The sequence below is a fragment of the Geotrypetes seraphini genome, chromosome 7, assembly GCF_902459505.1.
Source record: "Geotrypetes seraphini chromosome 7, aGeoSer1.1, whole genome shotgun sequence".
In the NCBI taxonomy this organism is placed as follows: Eukaryota; Metazoa; Chordata; class Amphibia; order Gymnophiona; family Dermophiidae; genus Geotrypetes; species Geotrypetes seraphini.
The window spans coordinates 34,045,340-34,063,288 of record NC_047090.1 but is presented as its reverse complement, the minus strand read 5'-3'; the positions used below and the strand labels follow the sequence as shown (position 1 = coordinate 34,063,288).

General features: G+C 43.8%; 1 protein-coding gene across 1 annotated transcript in view; it reads right to left on the bottom strand.

The window, feature by feature from the left end:
* C7H12orf50 (chromosome 7 C12orf50 homolog) overlaps positions 1 to 6,800 on the bottom strand; it is a 73,985-nt gene extending 67,185 nt beyond the window's left edge. Inside the window, exons 1-2 of the mRNA XM_033951819.1 lie at positions 6,703 to 6,800; positions 2,741 to 2,864 (exon numbers count right to left, since the gene is read on the bottom strand). Coding sequence (XP_033807710.1) covers positions 2,741 to 2,864; positions 6,703 to 6,714 — 136 coding nt within the window. The 5' untranslated portion in view covers positions 6,715 to 6,800. The remainder of the gene's footprint in view (positions 1 to 2,740; positions 2,865 to 6,702) is intronic.
* Positions 6,801 to 17,949: the final 11,149 nt, after the last annotated feature.

The following is a 17,949-nucleotide window of genomic DNA, read 5'->3' as shown; positions in this document are numbered from 1 at the left end:
CTCTTTATTAACATCAGGATAAACCCAAATACGCTGTCCCATGAAAGGAGTCTGAGCATTATGGAAATATAACTTCATTACAGCATTAAGATCCTGCTGAAGTACAAATGAAGCAAGCAAGATAGATCTCTCATCAATTTTTGGTGTAGTTGTTTCTAGAATTTCCGATAAATTTCCCAGATCAAGTGGTTGTTCTACAACTCGTTGAGTAGCTCCTGGTATTTCCCTCCCTATCTGTTTTTTGGAGCCAGGCAAATAATAAATTTTATTTAAGGGAGGAATAGCTGTTTTATCTCTGTTCATATCCCTTTTATATTGCTGTAATACGCGTGAAATTTCCAGTGTTTTGGGGAAATTTAAGAATCTCAAATTTAATCATCTATTATAATTTTCTAATTGCTCTATTTTCCTGTGGATTAACAATTTGTCCTTAATTAAACTTTCATTGACAACTTTTAGAGCAGTTATTTCTTGGTTAAGAACTCCAACTCGATTCATTTTCAATTTTAATATCCTCTAGAGCACAGGTGTCAAAGTCGGTCCTCGAGGGCCAGAATCCAGTCGGGTTTTCAGGATTTCCCCAATGAATCTGCATGAGATCTATTTGCATGCACTGCTTTCAATGCATATTCATTGGGGAAATCCAGAAAACCCGACTGGATTCCGGCCCTCGAGGAGGGACTTTGACACCTCTGCTCTAGAGATTTAGGGCTCCTTTTACAAAGGCGTGGTAGCGGTTTAACACACTAGCCGCTACCGCCTCCTCTTGAGCAGGCGGTAGTTTTTTGGCTAGTGCAGGGGTTAACGCGTGATGAAAAGTCACGTGCACTGAAGCCACTACCACAGCTTCGTAAAAGGTTGCCCTTAGTTAGAGTCTACCTTTTTAAGAAGTGTTGAATTCTCATCAGAAGTCTTCCGAACAGTTCCTTCCAACCTCTGGAGCACTTTCCAGATGTCAAGCAATATTACCTCCACGGGGGTCAGCAAAATTCCTTCTGCCCCTAGTTGTCTTTCAAAACCAGCCGTTCCAAACTCCATTGCACTCTCCTCCATAGAGGGGTCACCTGCAACCGCCTTGGTATCAGGGCCGCTCTGAAGCGCAGACGCATCAGCCATGGGACATGGAGGAACTGTGGGATTTGGAGGTGAGAGAGAAACTTCCGGCTCAGGAGTAGCGCCCAAACTCCAGCGAGCTTCGCGGTCCAGACGAGAGAGGAGCTCTGTTGGCAAAGTCTAGGACAGTCTGGCATAAAGGCGTCAAAGTTCTAGCCGGTGGAGGAACTGACCTAACTGAGCACTTACGTTTTGTTTGAGGCATAATTCAGGGGAAAATTGGACGGAGACTCGCCTGCAGGACACCAGTCATGCCGCCATCTTGGCCACTCCCCACAAACGGTCTGCTTTGTTTTTTCCACACTACGGTCTCTCAACGGCACACTTGATCCCACAAGCAAACGGTTCTTCAGCCACGCCTATATTCCACCCCAAATCTGCCCTTAAACACACCTACTTGACAATGGGAACCTCAGAGTAGGAGCCTACCATGAAGTGGTAGATGCTTACTGGCAAATAAATTTTTAAAAATTTTTTCAAATTGGCTTTTAACAGTCAGCACTGATTAAGCCAATTAGAAAAATTTACCCCTCCCCTCCCTTTTACATAGCAACTGCCACTATGGTAACTGCCCTGAAGCCCATTTGGGGCTTTTGCCACGTAGCAGCCGCTAGCATGGCTTTGTAAGAGGGGGATAAGTTACTGTAGCTGCCTAGACTGGCTAGGCACACTGATTTAGATGCCTAACTGTAGGCAACTTTTAAGTGGTGCAGTAGGGGGTGGGGGATGGTCTTCCCCTGGGTGCCCTTTTGGTGGGGGTGCCAGCAACCCCCACCCCCCACTAAAGCATGGGTGCACCACTTCCCTTCCCCTGTACCTCTTTAATGTTCGAGGCACAAGCAGCAACCAGCATCCGCTCTTCTTCTGATGTCACTTCCTGGACCCTCACCTAGGAAGTGGGTTGTTGCTCGCACCGTGAATGTTAAAGAGGTCCCAGTACCCGTCCTCCTCTCTGCCTCCCTCCTTCCCTGCCCCCCCCCCACTACTTCATGTGCACACTGCTTCCCTTCTCCATACCTCTTTAATGTTCGCGGTGCGAGCAGCAACTCGAACTGGTGTCAGCTCTTCTTCTGATGTCACTTCCTTGACCCGCACCTAGGAAGTGATGTCAGAGGGAGAGCTAATGCTGGTGCAAGCAGCAGGTTGGGGTTTCTGCTCACGCTGAGAACATTAAAGAAGTACAGGGGAAGGGAAGGGGCGTGCACGTGCGCATAGCAGGAGGGGTCAGGGAGGGAGTGGATGGGGGGTTGGGGGGAAAAGAGGGCAGGAGAGGGGCACCATCACCCCGGGCACTTCTCATCCTTGCTACACCACTGGATCTTTTATAGAATCCGGGCCAGAGCGCTTCCAACAGCCGCCACTTTTGGCCTAAGCTTTAAAAGGCTTTCCTTCTAACTTGTGTGGACTTGGCCACATCAGGAATCATCATAACTGTCTGGCCAAAAATAAAGTCCTTAAATTTGACATACTTCTCAAATCAAAGCTTTATCCACTTCTGATCTTTAAAATACAATCAAAGAAGTTCTCATATGTAGGTACAGGATTCTTCCACCTCCAAAGATTTCAGCTACTTTATAATTTAAGGACCTCAAATGTTTTGCTTTTGTAAAGGCAGAATTATACTTACTGCCACTGGGTGGCAAGAAAAGTCCATTTATGCAACGAGGTTTGCTGTGATGGAAGCAACAGCTGATCTTCGTACAGCCAGAGGGCTGATTTTCCCAAAAACACGGAACTATGCCACATGGCTTCTACAAGAAAGAAAAATACAATGGACTGTTTTCGGAATCAAGGCATAAGTGAAATTGATTATAGCTAACGGAACCATTTATTTTTTTTCATCAAAACGGGACATCTGCTGATTTTCAGTCCTGCCCCCAATCCCGCCCTAGCCCCGCTCCCAATTTCTTCCATTCATTTTTCATGTACACACAATATCTTATTAATTCATAATGGTAACCATAAAATTTAAAAAAAACCCACAGAACACATTGTATGTAGAGAAAATGTTAATTATCATTTATATTCGGGGGGGGGGGGTGATGACTTTAAAATATGCAATATCACCTCAGTAACAACTATGGAAAAATAAACAAATACAGCAGACTCTCAATATTCTCGTTGGAGAGGAAGTTCCGGGTCAGCCAATCGCTGCCTGGCTTGCCCGGAACTTCCTTTCCAACGTCTGAATTGACGTTGGGGAGAAGGCTTCTGAGCCGATCGTTGTGCAGTCGCTGCACTCGCCTCGCTTGTTCCTGTTGCTGTGTCGGTGGTGGGGGAAGCAGAGAGAGAGCACAGGCTCTGTGATCGCCTGTCCTGTTGTCCCCATGCACAGCTTCGGGATGCTCTCTCTGAAAATGGGACATTTCGGCGTCTCAAAGCTGTGCGTGGGGACAACGGGACAGAGGATTAAAAATGGGACGGACCCGTTCAAAACAGGACATATGGTCACATTAATTATAGCAGCAATTCAATTAGAATTCTGTCACTAAATATTTGTTTTGTATGCTCTGGTGGTTTTGAGAGATTGGTAAGCCCAATGTAATTTTAAGTGGCTGCTGTGACCTGTCCCCCAGTATCAGAATATCATAAACTGAAGGAAGGAGGAGGATTATCTTTCCTGCTATTTTTCAGAGAGGTACTTAAGTACCTTCATTTTTGATAAACTGAAGGGGGAAGTTATCAATGTGGACAACCATTAAGACATACTAATACATTTTTCCTTCCTCCTCCTATGAGCATAACTTTTTCTTTATTATGTGATTTGATATAGCAGACGAGTGTTGTTTTTCTCTCGTATACTTTATGCTTCTTGAAGCATATTCACATTGTAGTGTTTTGCTGTTTGTATTATCATAAAATCAATAAAGTTTTGAACTAAAAAAAAAAAAAATACCAACTAGGTCTCATTGCATATAATGGGACCTGTACTAAACATCATGACTTAGGCCCTCTTTTACTAAGGTGCGCTAACCAATTAGTGCGCGCTAATCGATTTAGCGTGTGCTAAACGCTAACGCATGCATGTTAGTCTATGGCTGCATTAGCGTTTAGCGCGCGCTAATCGGTTAGCGCACCTTAGTAAAAGAGGGGGTTAGTGGTACACAGCGTCATCGTAAGGGGAGGGGGGTGGTCTGCCTGGGGGCCATCTTACTTGGGGCACCGGCACCCCTCCTCCTCTCCGCCCTCCCTTCTCACGCCTTCCCCTGCCACGCACCCTTTCCCTTGCCCCGTACCTTTTTAACTACAGCGAGAGCAGCCACCAACTTGCTGCCCGGGTCGGCTTCGGCGCTCTCTGCGGGACCTGCACCTAATAAGTGACATCAGAGAGAACGCCGAAGCCAACGCAGGCAAAGTTAAAAGGTATGTGGAAGGAGCATGTGTGTGGGGCAGGGGGGGCAGGGAAGAGGATGGGGAGGGGTGCCACCACCGCAGGTGTCGCTCACTCTCGCTATGCCACTGGTGGTACACTCACTCTTAAGGAAAGGTTCTCCTTAACCACCCCTTAATGCCTTCTATTTTAGTAGCCCTTCAGGCCCTCAGAAATGCCACCAAATGTTCAATAGGATTTCATAACACCTGGCTTTACGCACTTCTTCTTCATCGGGTCACTTTTAAACATTATTTTAGACTCAAAATGGGATAAGTTAAACCATCAACTTTACTAGGTTATGTAAATATGTTTGTACTTAGCTTAGGTGGTAGACAGCAAGGGACAAGTACGCCAACATGTTTCACCCTTAGGGGCATTTCTGAGGGCCTGAAGAGCTACTAAAATAGAAGGCATTAAGGGGTGGTTAAGGAGAACCTTCCCTTAAGAGTGGTTGAGTGTAGACCTTCTATTGAAGTACATTGTCTAAAACGCAATATATCAATTTACTGGTGGTATAATGACACATCTTTATGGTAGCCCATACTGATTTCTCCCTTTAATTTTTCTTAGGTACCTACAAATTATTTTGAGTACTTCTACCCTTGAAGAACATATCTTAGGGGGCACCTCTTCCAACAGGTAGGCAGAACAATCTATGTAGAAGCTCTGTTCTAATGCAAGTTCTCTCAGTAGCTTTCATTTCCATTTTCCCAGAGATCCTTCTTTACCACCCCCCAACCTCAAAAACAATCTGATAGCCTTGTCAGTTGTCAACAAACCCTGTCCCCATCCAACATCTAAAAATCTATTCCCTCCAGTCGCCTTTGACTTTACTGAGTTGTTTGGACAAGATGAATTGGGTATTGTTCTTGCCCAGACAATTCAGAGGCTGTGCATGGGCATTTGGGAATGGAGGGGGTATCCTTTAGGGCCTCTGGAAAGTGGTTAAGGGATGGGATTAATCAGGTCAGAAAGTTAACACCACCACTTAAATTTGCCCCTACCTTCAGTAACATCATCGGCAAAAAAAAAAAGATGCAAGCATCTAAAGATTTGAGTTTGCTTTAACAAAACACAAATCCATAAAGTCCTAGTGATGTCTAAACTTGACGGAACAAGCATTGAAATACCGGTACTTGCTGTTTACCTCTCTTTTACAAGAAGTTTAAATCCTTTCAATTTGGCCTGAGAGCAAGGAGTTGGAAGGATATTATCACATCACTCTTTCCCTCTACATCTAATATTCTAAGCCAAAAGACCAAGATGGGACTGTCCTTAAAACATCTTAGACCTTATATTTGATTGCAGCCAAAATAATGAAACTACTATAGAGAAGTAAGCTAGCGATAAGAACGATGGCTTAGAATCAGGGAATGAAAAAGAAGAGAGAAGAAGGACAAACTCCACACAAGGTCAATCAGGAACAAATGAGCAAAGATGACCAAGTTTTGCCAGCTTGGATACCTTGGTCATCCCTGCTGCTCGCTTTTTTCCTGAGAATCAGGGAACCCAGACTTCCAATCTTGTGGATGCTTCATGTAATCTTAGGCAAGTCAATTCACCCTCAGGTCCAAACTAAAGTCTACAGAACTACTAACATTCTTATTGGGCTTACTTACTAAGCCTAGCTCTTAGATCGTTAAACCTCTGGAAAGAGAAATTCTTAATGTATCTGAACCTAACCCACCTTGAGCTGCCATGAAAAGACATGAACTAAATCTAAGTATCTTTTTTAAACAATCTGCAATATTCTGTCCCCCTACCTTTTACAAAACCTTAGCGTAGTTTTTAGCCACGGCCACGGCGGTAACAGCTCCAACACTCATAGAATTCCTATGAGCGTTGGAACTGTTACCATTGCAGCTGGCGTTAAAACCATGCTACTGTATGGTATGTCCTGACTACATCTAGTACTCCTTTTACTAAGGAGTGCTAACCGATTTAGCACGCGCTAAATGCTAAGTTGCCTAAAGGAATATAATGGATATCTTAGCATTTAGCATGTGCTAAATCGGTTAGCGCACCTTAACAAAAGGACCCCTTAATATGCAATGCAATGTTCTGTTTGGTGGATGCATGCCAACCAATTATTTCTTCTACTGTGCAAGATGCTACCAAGTAGAAGAATAAGTGGTGTGCCTTTCCTGACTGCTACAAATCAACAATTATAGCATGACAATTCTACCTTAGAACCAATATAGGGGATTCATTTCTACCTGTGTTTCCATGTGCCTAAATTTACAAAGAGGGCGAACACATGTTCCCTCTCTCCACAATGAGCACACGGTTTCACCGCCAAGGGCTGCTTCACAATGACGGAATCGACAATGGGATCCCTATAAAATCATAAAAAAGTAGAAAATGCACACAGTATTATTACAGTCTATTTATTAAGGGGTACAATATATACTTAGGCCCTGATTCTGTAAATAGCACTTAGCTGCCAATCAATAACTAGACGCCATTTATAGAACCGCGCTTAGCAATGCCTAAGCGTTCTTAGGCAACAGTAGGTGTTAAATCCTTAGGCGCACTGCCATTTGGGTTTTATTGGCCTAAGGTAGGAGCCTAGCGGTGCCTTGCAATCCGTATCAAAACTCTGCCCCAGCTACGCCTACTTTTTGTATAGATGCTGGTAGGTGCCTCAGTGTAGGCTAGTGAATCGCAAATGGTGTACCTCTAGCGGTGAAAGGCATGTTCTGTAGGCAGTCAGCCAGCACCAGTGCCTCTCCTCCTCTTCGTGCCTCTTCTCTTCCAGCACATACCCCTCCCCCCTCATTGGCCATGCTTTTCCAGATGCCCTTGAGCTGTGGCCCCTAGTTTAGTATGCCATACCTTCGGAAAGTTTGCGAGACACTGGTGTAGATATCTACCTCAAAGAGGTAGGCACCTACTAATCTATGCGCCTACCAGCAAATTAATTTTTTTTTAATGGTGCTTTCAATTATCAGTACTGGTTGAGCCAATTTAACTTATTAAGGTCCCCTTTTATGAAGCTGCATTAGGGTTTTTTTTTTAAATCACTGGCTGTGGCGGTATTAGCTCCGACATTCATTGGAATTCTATAAAAGGAATTAAAGGCGTTAAGATCTTCAGTCAATCTCTGGCTTTTAAACTTTCTCAACTATCGAATGAACTCCCCTTAATTCTGAGGAGCCCCAGTTTTTTTCCAATCTTTCCGTAAATTTCTAAAAACTTTTCTTTTTGTCAAACATTTTGAAAACTAATCTCTTTAAAACTTTTGCTATTGCTTTCTTTAGTTTTTATCTAATTGTTGTAAACCGAGTCGAGCTTCCTTAGGTTGACGACCCGGTATATAAAGTTAAGCTTTAGTTTAGTTTAGCATCAGAGCTTTTACTGCGGTGGGTAGTGATAAAAAGCCTAATGCAGCTTCATAAAATGGGGGGGGGGGGGAGGGGAGGGAGGCATGTTAGGTGCCTAGATCGACTAGACATACCAATCTAAGAACCTAACTTTAGATACCATTTGTAGAATCAGGGGCTTACTGTATATTCAGCATTAAAACTTGCTTAACCTCTACCATGCATATTCAGAATACTTCTATCATGAAATCATTATTATAGATTTCAACAATTATTTTTACGTATACGTACAGACACCTTAATCCAGAGTTACTCAGTTCTGGCCTTGGGGTCCATAAGCAGGTCAGGTTTTCCAGATATCCACCATGAATATGCATAAGAGAGATTTGCTTGCATTGCCTCTGTGGTATGCAAATTTCTCTCATGCATATTCATGGTGGATATCCTAAAACTTGGCCTGCCTGTGGATCTCAGGGCCTGGAATTGAGTAGTCCTGCCTTAATCCCACGAGCAAACTTCTATTAGTCTCTTTATTATCTTCAATAGTGCAATGAGGGGTTTCTTTACGAGAAATTCACCAACAAAGGTAACTGACAGTTACAACCCTAAAGATAGCTATGGGGGGAAAACCTGCAACCATGTTACTGGGAAAACTAGATGGGCCATTTTTGTTTTTATCTGCCATTATCTACTATGTTATGTTTAGTACAGTACTCCGATATTCGTGGGGGTTCCGTTCCAGGAAACCCCGTGAATCTTGAAAAACCACAAATACGTTTTTTAGCGGGGGAGACAGGAGAGGGCAGCTGGAGAGCCAGGAGAGAGCAACCGGAGAATCGGCGAGTGAAGGAAATCACTTGCGGTATGCTCCGACCGCCTCTTCCTGCACTAAAGTCGGGCCTCACCAATCAGGAGCTGCTTTGACATGCAGCTCCTGATTGCTGAGGCCCGACTTTAGTGCAGGAAGAGGTGGTCGGAGCATACTGTGAGTGATTTCCTTCACTAGCCGGTGCTCTGGATGCTCTCTCCTGCCCGGTCATTCACGGTTGGAAAATACTGCGAATGACTGGGACCATGAATCGCCGACCACGAATGACCAGGGGAGTACTGTATATTAAACTTGTGAGTTATACCTAAATGTGAATAACCATAATAATGTTTATTTTTTAGATTAATATACCACTTATATAGCCTAAGTGGTTTACATTCAAGTACTCAATAATTTTTCCCTCTCTGTCTTGGTGGGCAATGGGGGATTAAGTGACTTGAACACCAAAACAAACCCAAATACAGAGATGAGAAAGAAAATCAAATTCTATGTCCTATAACTTTCTCACTGTTACGCTCAAAATTAAACTTCACCACAATTGCATTGAAAGTTTCATTTGCATCAAAACTCATTAAATTAATTAAATGAGTTTTGATGCGAATGAAACTTTCAATGCAATTGTGGTGAAGTTTAATTTTGAGCATAACAGTGAGAAAGTTATAGGACATAGGATTAAGTGACTTGCCCAGAGTCACAGGAAGTAGCTTGGAATTGAACCCACAACCTCAGGGCGCTAGTGATTTGAACCCAGAACCTCTGAGGGGCTAAGGCCATGGCTCTAACTACTGTGCCACACACTCCCTCTATGATGCCATTGGCGCCAATATTGTTGGACTAAGCTTAAATATTTAAGGCATATACAAGAATTCAGTCATGCACGGGAAAGGGATTTGGATTTAGGGCCAGATTCCTTAAGAGACGCTGATTTAGGCACCAACCTTAATTGCCCAAAATACCTTTAATTGGCCGATAGGCACCTACCCGATTCTATAAAATGAGCCATGGCACATGACACCATCCTGATCTGAGCTCCCCTGGAAAATTGGTATAGAAAATTTAATAAAGTATGTGTATTTTTTTTTTTTTTTAAATCACATTCATATCACTGTGAGCTTGAGCGTGAGTGCTGTGTATCTCTGTGGGGAAAGGGAAAATACCTTAAAGTTAATAATAGTGTTGGATTAATCATGAATTGATAATGAGTGTTACTAAAAGACCTGTACAGTTTTATTTATTTACTATTTATTTAGTCAAATTTCTAGCCCGTCCTCCCAGAAAAGCCCAGAATGGGTTACATGTTTACATACACAGTAGAAGGTTTAGCACCAAGATTACAACTTCATAAACAGCAGATAGACAGAACGACAAATTAAAAGGATGAAGAGTGGTAGTAGAAATTCCTATATACATGTTTTGGGTACTGAGCACGGTAGCATGGCCAACGATGGGCAACAAGGATGCAAATTCACATATAAGATATTCAGAACAGCAGAGGGATCATTCTTCTGAACTGTATGGAGAGGAGAATACAAGATTTGGGGGCTGAGCACAGTAGCATGGCAACCGATAGGCCCTGGGTATGGCGGTATATAAGAATAAAGAATAATAATAATATATGTAAATTACAATATATTAGAAGTATAGGACAGGTTTTGGCGTTTATGGTGTGGGTACATGTAGTAGGGAGATAAGATCTTGCACAGTTTCATACCAAATGTGCACCTTGACACTTACCCCCTCTTCTATGAAACCGCGTTAGCGGTTTTAGCACAGAGAGCCACACTGCTCCCGATGCCCATAGGAACTCTATGAGCATCGGTAAGAACGCGGGCCGTTCAGTGCGGCTCTCTGCGCTAAAACCACTAGCGCGGTTTCATTGAAAAGGGGGTTAGTTCTGCCTGCCCATCCAGTCTGCCCAATAGTCAAACTCATTATCATGACTATTGGCATCCAGCAGCACCCAACGCCTACTTGGGCATGTTTGGGGGCAGAGAAAGAGATAGGCATCGTTAGACACAAATTCTCTAAAGAACTTGGGCGTCTGCAATGTCTATCTCTGTCTCTGCCCCCAAACATGGCTACTTAGGTGTTAGGTGCCGCTATAGAATCGCTATAGAGATTTGAACTTGGGACCCTTGGATCAAAGTCCATTACAGTAGGCAGGAGGCTACTTCTCTACATGCAGAGCTTTCAAGCCCTTCTAAGAATGCTGCAAAACAGACTTCCTTGTCCCTGCTTTTTTGCGGTTCATATGCCAAATATTCCAGGGGGGGGGGAAGCTATAGCCTCAGCCTGATGCTGTGGGTTCCAAACCCTATGCTGTTCCTTCTGACCCTGGGCAAGTCATTCCATCCCCCACTGCCCCTAATTACATTAGGTAGACCTTGAGCCCACTGGGACAGATAGGGGAAATGCTTTGAGTGTGATTGTTTAGCTTCAAAAAAGACAGCATACAAAACCCTTTCCCTGTTCATACGGAACATCCTCAGCACAAGAATGTCCATCTCATGCATTCTTGAACAGGAAATCCTGACATATTTAGTGCTGGCAAATATGTGCAAGATGGACCTACATTTTGGACGTTATGAGCTGCTTGTCTCTAGTCCGACTTGAATCACTTACCTACTATATAACCTCTCAACAATCAAGCCAAGCTCCCATATAACATGCAATTTTTAGTGGCAACAAAGGGAAAAACCTCAAATATTGGTAACCCGAACACAGCTTGACCATTCACATCACCAGCATAAAAAAACACTTCAAAGCAGTTTGAAGAGCTAAAGCACTACTGAAAGCCCTAACTGAACCTATTTTTAATGTGTTATCACAGTCCCCCGACAATTTATTTTTTTAATTTATTTAAACATTTATATGCCGCATAAAAACTGTGCGGTTTACAAAATTACATGCACGCATTAAAAATGCTAAACATGTTTCGACAAGACAAACACAATAAAACATTAAGTAATGATATCATTATTAAAACCTTCTTTTAAATTCATTCTACAAGATGGAAAGACAAAATCCCATAAAAACATTTACAGGACGGGAAAGCTTTAACAGAAAATGGCATTAGCACATGAAGGCACTGACAAACAATTGCGTTTTCAACATTTTCTTAAAGTTCAGTTTCCCGTCCCAGAATCGCAGAATACCAGGCGCGCATTCCAGAGCCTGGCGCCTGCCACAGACAGCATTGTTGCCCCGATCTTAACATGAGATGGCCAGCATTTTGTGGCTTATGACCACTTCATCGGGGCATTGGGACTGGATTGTTCCATGGACTTTCCTCTCAATTGTGGATTTCTTATCTATTCTGACTTGGACATCCTTTTGAAAATATCCCTTCTTTGTTACCATTTTATCATGTCCTATAAACACATTTACTTGTTTGCATTTAGCTATAAACACACTGTTAATGAGTTTTATTTAATAAAATGCTACATAATAATGTACTAGACAATAGTGGACAAAATTGAAAAGGCCCATCTCATATGCTCAGAAAGGTGTGTAGACTTGTAACTGTCATTCATTGCTGGGGTTGTAAACACCACATACATTTATTCAGAGTGGTAATGGCTGAAGTAGGAAGGATTGTTGTAGGGTAAAGGTACAGAAGGTGTTACCTAGTAGAGAATGACATGGGGGAAAATTTTTCCCCGTCCATGCAGAAACACAATTTTCCCGTACCGTCCCCGCAAGTTTTGTCACTGTCCCTGTTCCTGCCCCATTCCTGTAAGCTCTGCCTTAACCGCACAAGCCTTGAGCACTTATGATTTTAACGTGTTTGAGGCTTGTGCAGATGAGGACGGAGCTTAGGCATTGGTGGAATGAGGCATTATGACATCACAATCTGAGCTCTAGAATGTGGCTACTTAGGATTTTAAAGTGTTTGAGGCTTGTGCAGATGAGGATGGAGCTTGCTGGAATGGGGCAAAGACAGGAAAAGAACTCGCGGGGACGGGAAAATGAGTTTCCACGGGGATGGGGAAAAATTTGTCCCGTGTCATTCTCCTTAAGTGTGTGGTTGACCAGGAAGTAGGTGAGAAGCTGAACTCACTAGTATTCAACGGAGATAAGAACAGTAGTTCTTTCTTCTCAGTAGGAGAGCATGTGGTTCTCACACCAGTTGAAAAAGTCTTGAGAAGGGATTCATTTGTGCCTTCTCTAACAGGGTGAATATTCCCAAATCATGGGGATAGGTTCACTTACAAGGTATCTGATGCTACTAATTGGGTGTCTGCCATGTTTTGTAACCTGGATTGGTCACTGTTGGAAACAGGAAACTGGACTAGATGGACCATTGGTTTGACCCAGTATATCTTAGAGATTTACACGGGGAAAAAATCTGTCCCTGTCACTGCCCCATCACCGGACCACCGTCCCCTTCACTGCCCCATCCCCGCCGTCCCCTTCATTGCCCCATCTCCATCCCCGCAGCATCCACCCTTCCCTCTTGCACCTCACTGTCCTTCGGCACCCCTCGCGCAGTGTGTGCATCTCCCTCCCTCCCCTTTACCTTCGTGCCCTGTTTTAAGGTTTGAGGAGCTTGTTGAAAGCCACCGGAGTGTTCATGCAGTCACATGTGTGTGTGAGCAGAAGCTTCTCCTCTGACGCAACTGGAAGTTGTGTCAGAGTAGAAGCTTCTGCCCACACACGCATGCAACTGCAGATACGCTCCGGCGGCTTTCAACAAGTCTCAAACCTTAAAACGCGCCACGAAGGTAAGGGGGAGGGAGGGAGATAGATAGATTTGGGTAGGTAGGAAGGAGGGAGGGGGGCCGCGTGTGATCGGTGACCGCGCGCGTTCCCTCCCTTAACTGCGGGGACAAGGCCATTCACCGCTCCATGGGGTGGTGGATGGCCTTGTCCCCGTACCTGCGGTGAGCATCTTTCCCCCCTCCACCGTTTTGGCGGGTTACCCGCAGCTACTTGCGGTTAGCCACGGGTAACATCCACCGTGTCATTCTCTAGTATAGCTGTTCTTATGTCCCTCCCCCCTCTTTCTTACAGGCAAGGGTGAACTGTGCTTTTCAAGAGCAAGTAAAAAAAATAATTCATTTTGAGAATGTTAAGTTTGCCAAGTTTTCTTCTATATGCTCAAACTTAACTATTGGATTTCAACTAGATTTGGAGTATTTGGTACTTAAGAACTGTGTATTTGTTAAAAGATTGAGAGTGTGAAGTTAACACATTTCTGCATTTTCTTCTCATCTTTCTCATGCTGTTCTCTTGATTCTTTTTTTGTGTTGGTAAACTTAGGGTTAAGAATATAAGCAATGCCTCCACTGGGTCAGACCTGAGGTCCATCGTGCCCAGCAGTCCGCTCACGCGGCGGACAACAGGTCCAGGACCTGTGCAGTAATCCTCTATCTATACCCCTCTATCCCCTTTTCCAGCAGGAAATTGTCCAATCCTTTCTTGAACCCCAGTACCGTACTCTGCCCTATTACACTCTCTGGAAGTGCATTACACGTTGGGTAAAGAAGAACTTCCTAGCATTTGTTTTGAATCTGTCCCCTTTCAACTTTTCTGAATGCCCTCTTGTTCTTTTTATTATTTGAAAGTTTGAAGAATCTGTCCCTCTCTACTCTCTCTATGCCCTTCATGATCTTGTAAGTCTCTATCATATCCCCTCTAAGTCTCTTCTTCTCCAGGGAAAAGAGACCCAGTTTCTCCAATCTCTCAGACGTCCGGATTTCCCCGGACACGCTCTCCTTTTGAGGACATGTCCGGGGATCTGGACTGCTTTTCAAAACCCAGCACTTTGTCCGGGTTTTGAAAAACTTCTGACAACGAGTGACGTCGGGACGGCATTCGCACATGCGCAGATGCAATGCGGTGCCGTCACACCAGCCCATGCGTGAATGCCGTCCAACATCACTCGTGCAGGTCGAGGGGGTGGGACGGGGCTGGGGCAGAACGGGGCATGGCTAGCCAAAATGGGGTGGGTCTGGGGGGCGGAGCCATGGGTCCAGATTTTCCGTTTGGAAAATCTGGTAACTCTAGGTAAACTTAATTTGGTTTGGAGCAATGACATTCTGGTTGTGAAGTGAAACGGGGTGTTCTTCTAAGCTTGGCCTCAGTTATTGCTGTTCCCACTGCATGAACTTGATTTCTGATGCTGGAATTAGTGGAGTACTTTCACACTGCAGCACTACTGTTTCCTCTAAGCTGAGCGGGAGTCCTCCAAATGCACTGCTGCCAGTAGGGGGTGCTGCTTCAATACTGTGTTTTCAATTGCTAGATACAAGCAGGTTCCCTGAAGCTCTGTAGAGATTGTCTGTCCCTCACTAATGAAACAGCATCCCCCACTGGCAGAATTTTAGGTGGCGGTCTCCCGTTCAACTTAGAGGAAACAGTGATGCAAACTATTGATGGTGAACCTTCTTACTTCTACAGGAAGAGAGCCCTAATACAAACAAGGGTTACACTTAGAACTGCACAAACATGACTGACATATCTGTCATGTTTGCTTTATCTGTGTAACTGTACTTCTGATTGTGACATTCTAAATATTTATGCAATTAGAAGTGCTTTATAAATAGGGTTACCAGATTTTCCTGAAGGAAAATCTGGACCCACTGCCACACTCCCAGGCCCACCCAGTTCTGCCCGCATCACCACACACCCAGCCCCACCCCCAGCATCAGCCCCCTTAACCTGTTTGTGCGTCGGGACAGCATCCCTGCATGGGCAGATGCGACATGATGACATCATGCGCTTGCGATGCGATGATGTCATGCATGTGCGCGTGACGTCACTGCGTTGCATCTGTTCTATTCACAAATGCCGTCCCGTTCCGGGTTTTGAAAAGCCATCCAGACCCCTGGACATGTCCGGGGAAATCCGGACGCCTGGTAACCCTGTTTATAAGTGATCACAAAGCATAATTGATAGACTACACAGTATGGCAAAATTCCAAGGTTAAGACAGATTTGTAGAGGGAAAAAATGCAGAGAACTTCTGCAAATAACTATGATGCCATTAAGGGGTTCCGGGAATATAATTCAGTGCATGGAAAAGATTTGCATACAATGGAGCCAATGTATGCAGACCAATCTCATCCCTATTCATTGAGGATACCTTGAAAACCTGACTGGCAAGGGGGTACTCCAGGACCGATTTGAGAAACACTAATATAATCGATACTAGAAATCCAAAAATGTTTAACTAAAGGCAAGTCGAACATCTGTGGAAGAGGTTCTTCAGGATTTATTTCACGGTGTTCAGTCTATTTGAGGCTAGAATCACAGCACATAGGGCCATATTCTGTTAAGCATCCACCCTAATCGTGGATGCCTAACCAAAATTTACCATGTGATTAGACCATGAAAGTAATTTTTTTTTTCACAGAAATTCTTTCCAAATGTTCATTTCTAGTTAAACAAAAGCTGACTAAGAGGTATGAAAGCACACCCCTCCTGTCGATGACACAGGGTACATAACTAATTGTTGTAAACAAGTGTAAATAATACAATACCTTTAAGCAAGTGGAATAAAAATAGAAATAGCAGTCATTCCCAACTTCTGCCATTTTCACCTTGATCTCTCTAATCCAGTGTCCTTATACCAGACTGGTATAAATGTAAATTTAAGGATTTATGACAGAGCTAGAGGAAGCTAACCAACTCTAATACAGAAATAGTAGACATCAAGCTACTAATTCTCGCTTCTTTTGCTTAATAGCACTCTAGTATCCAAATTGAATTCTAGAATTCTTATAAATAGTGTTATTAGCTTTTGTAAATCAGAAGATACCTCTTCAGGCTTGGAGAGATGCTGAAAGTGGTTGCTAGTCATCACAAGCGCAAAGCAGAGTTTTGCCAATTGTTACCTTGTCTATTATGACATCAGCACGAGTGACATCACACATCCTTACAGATTAGTGGTTTTAACTTATATGGCTACAATTGTATGGCTTTTTCCTACAGTGGCATATTTTAAGTACTAGGTCAACAAGAAGCAGAATGTAAATATTTGAATGAGGGTGATAGAGGGTATTAATACAGTTATTCACACAGGGGGTGATAATCAGCCTGTGACAGTAAGTGGCTGCTAAGTCATTTCTAGTCAGGGGCTGACCTAACCCTAGATCAGGAGTGTCAAATGTCAGTCTTCGAGGGCCACAATCCAGTCGGGTTTTCAGGATTTCCCCAATGAATATGCATGAGATCTATTTGCATGCACTGCTTTCATTGTATGCTAATAGATCTCATGCATATTCATTGGGGAAATCCTGAAAACCCGACTGGATTGCGGCCCTCGAGGACCAACATTTGACACCCCTGCCCTAGATATTCAATGCTGATGCATGCAAGGCTCCTGGCACTGAATATGTGTGCTGATCCAGGAGTAGGGTTACCAGAGTTTATGTTTATAAAATCCAGATCCATGGCCCCGCCCCCAGGCCCACCCAGTTCCACCCAGCCTCACCCCCCCAACCCCGCCCCTCAAGTGCTTGGATCCACATCAAGAGGGCATCTGCGCATAGACAGGTGTTATGTGTTATGTCATTTTTTGAGGCGCTTCACTTCTGGCAGTGACCCTTAGCGAATTGAACACACAGGAATTTGTGTGTTCTTTTTCTTTGCGGTATATCTTATACCTTATTTACCATGGACCCCTGACGAAGGTGTACTGTCCGAAACACGGACCGTGTCGGGTCCCTTGGTTGGTAAAAAGGATTTTATATTACTGCATTTTAATTTGGTACAATAAATCCTGCCTGCATCTTGTACATTGCCTGCAGTTTCTGTTGGTTTTTCCGTTTTGGTGATTTTTTACTGCAGCTTCAGTTGGATTTTTCTGTTATCACATGCATCCATACACGCGCAGATGCCCTCTGGACGACATCCTGCGCTGGAAGCTTTTCAAAAACTAGACAAAGTGGACATGTCTGGGTAAATCCGGATGTCTGGTAACCCTACCCAGGAGTTAACAGGCACCAGTCAATATTCAGAATAGTGCCCGGTTAACTCAGTACATAATGTTAGAATAGTAATTTTGCTGTCCCAATTTCATGCACTCACTTAGCCAGTTAGTGGACTGAATATCCTGCTAACTGGCTAGCTGCTCTAACTCTGGCCCTGTACAGCCCTTACCTAACCACCGAGGGAAGGCCAATTATTCTGGTTAAGTGCCACAGAATGCCTGAGAAACTGCCTAACCCCGTACTTGTCCTGTTTGTTTGATTAGATTATAAGCTCTTCAAAGCAGGTACTGCCCAGTTAAATCCTTTTGAAAATTGACCCTAATTCCCCCCAATTCTATAAAAAGCACTAAGAATTGTGTGTGTACCCAAGTTGCAT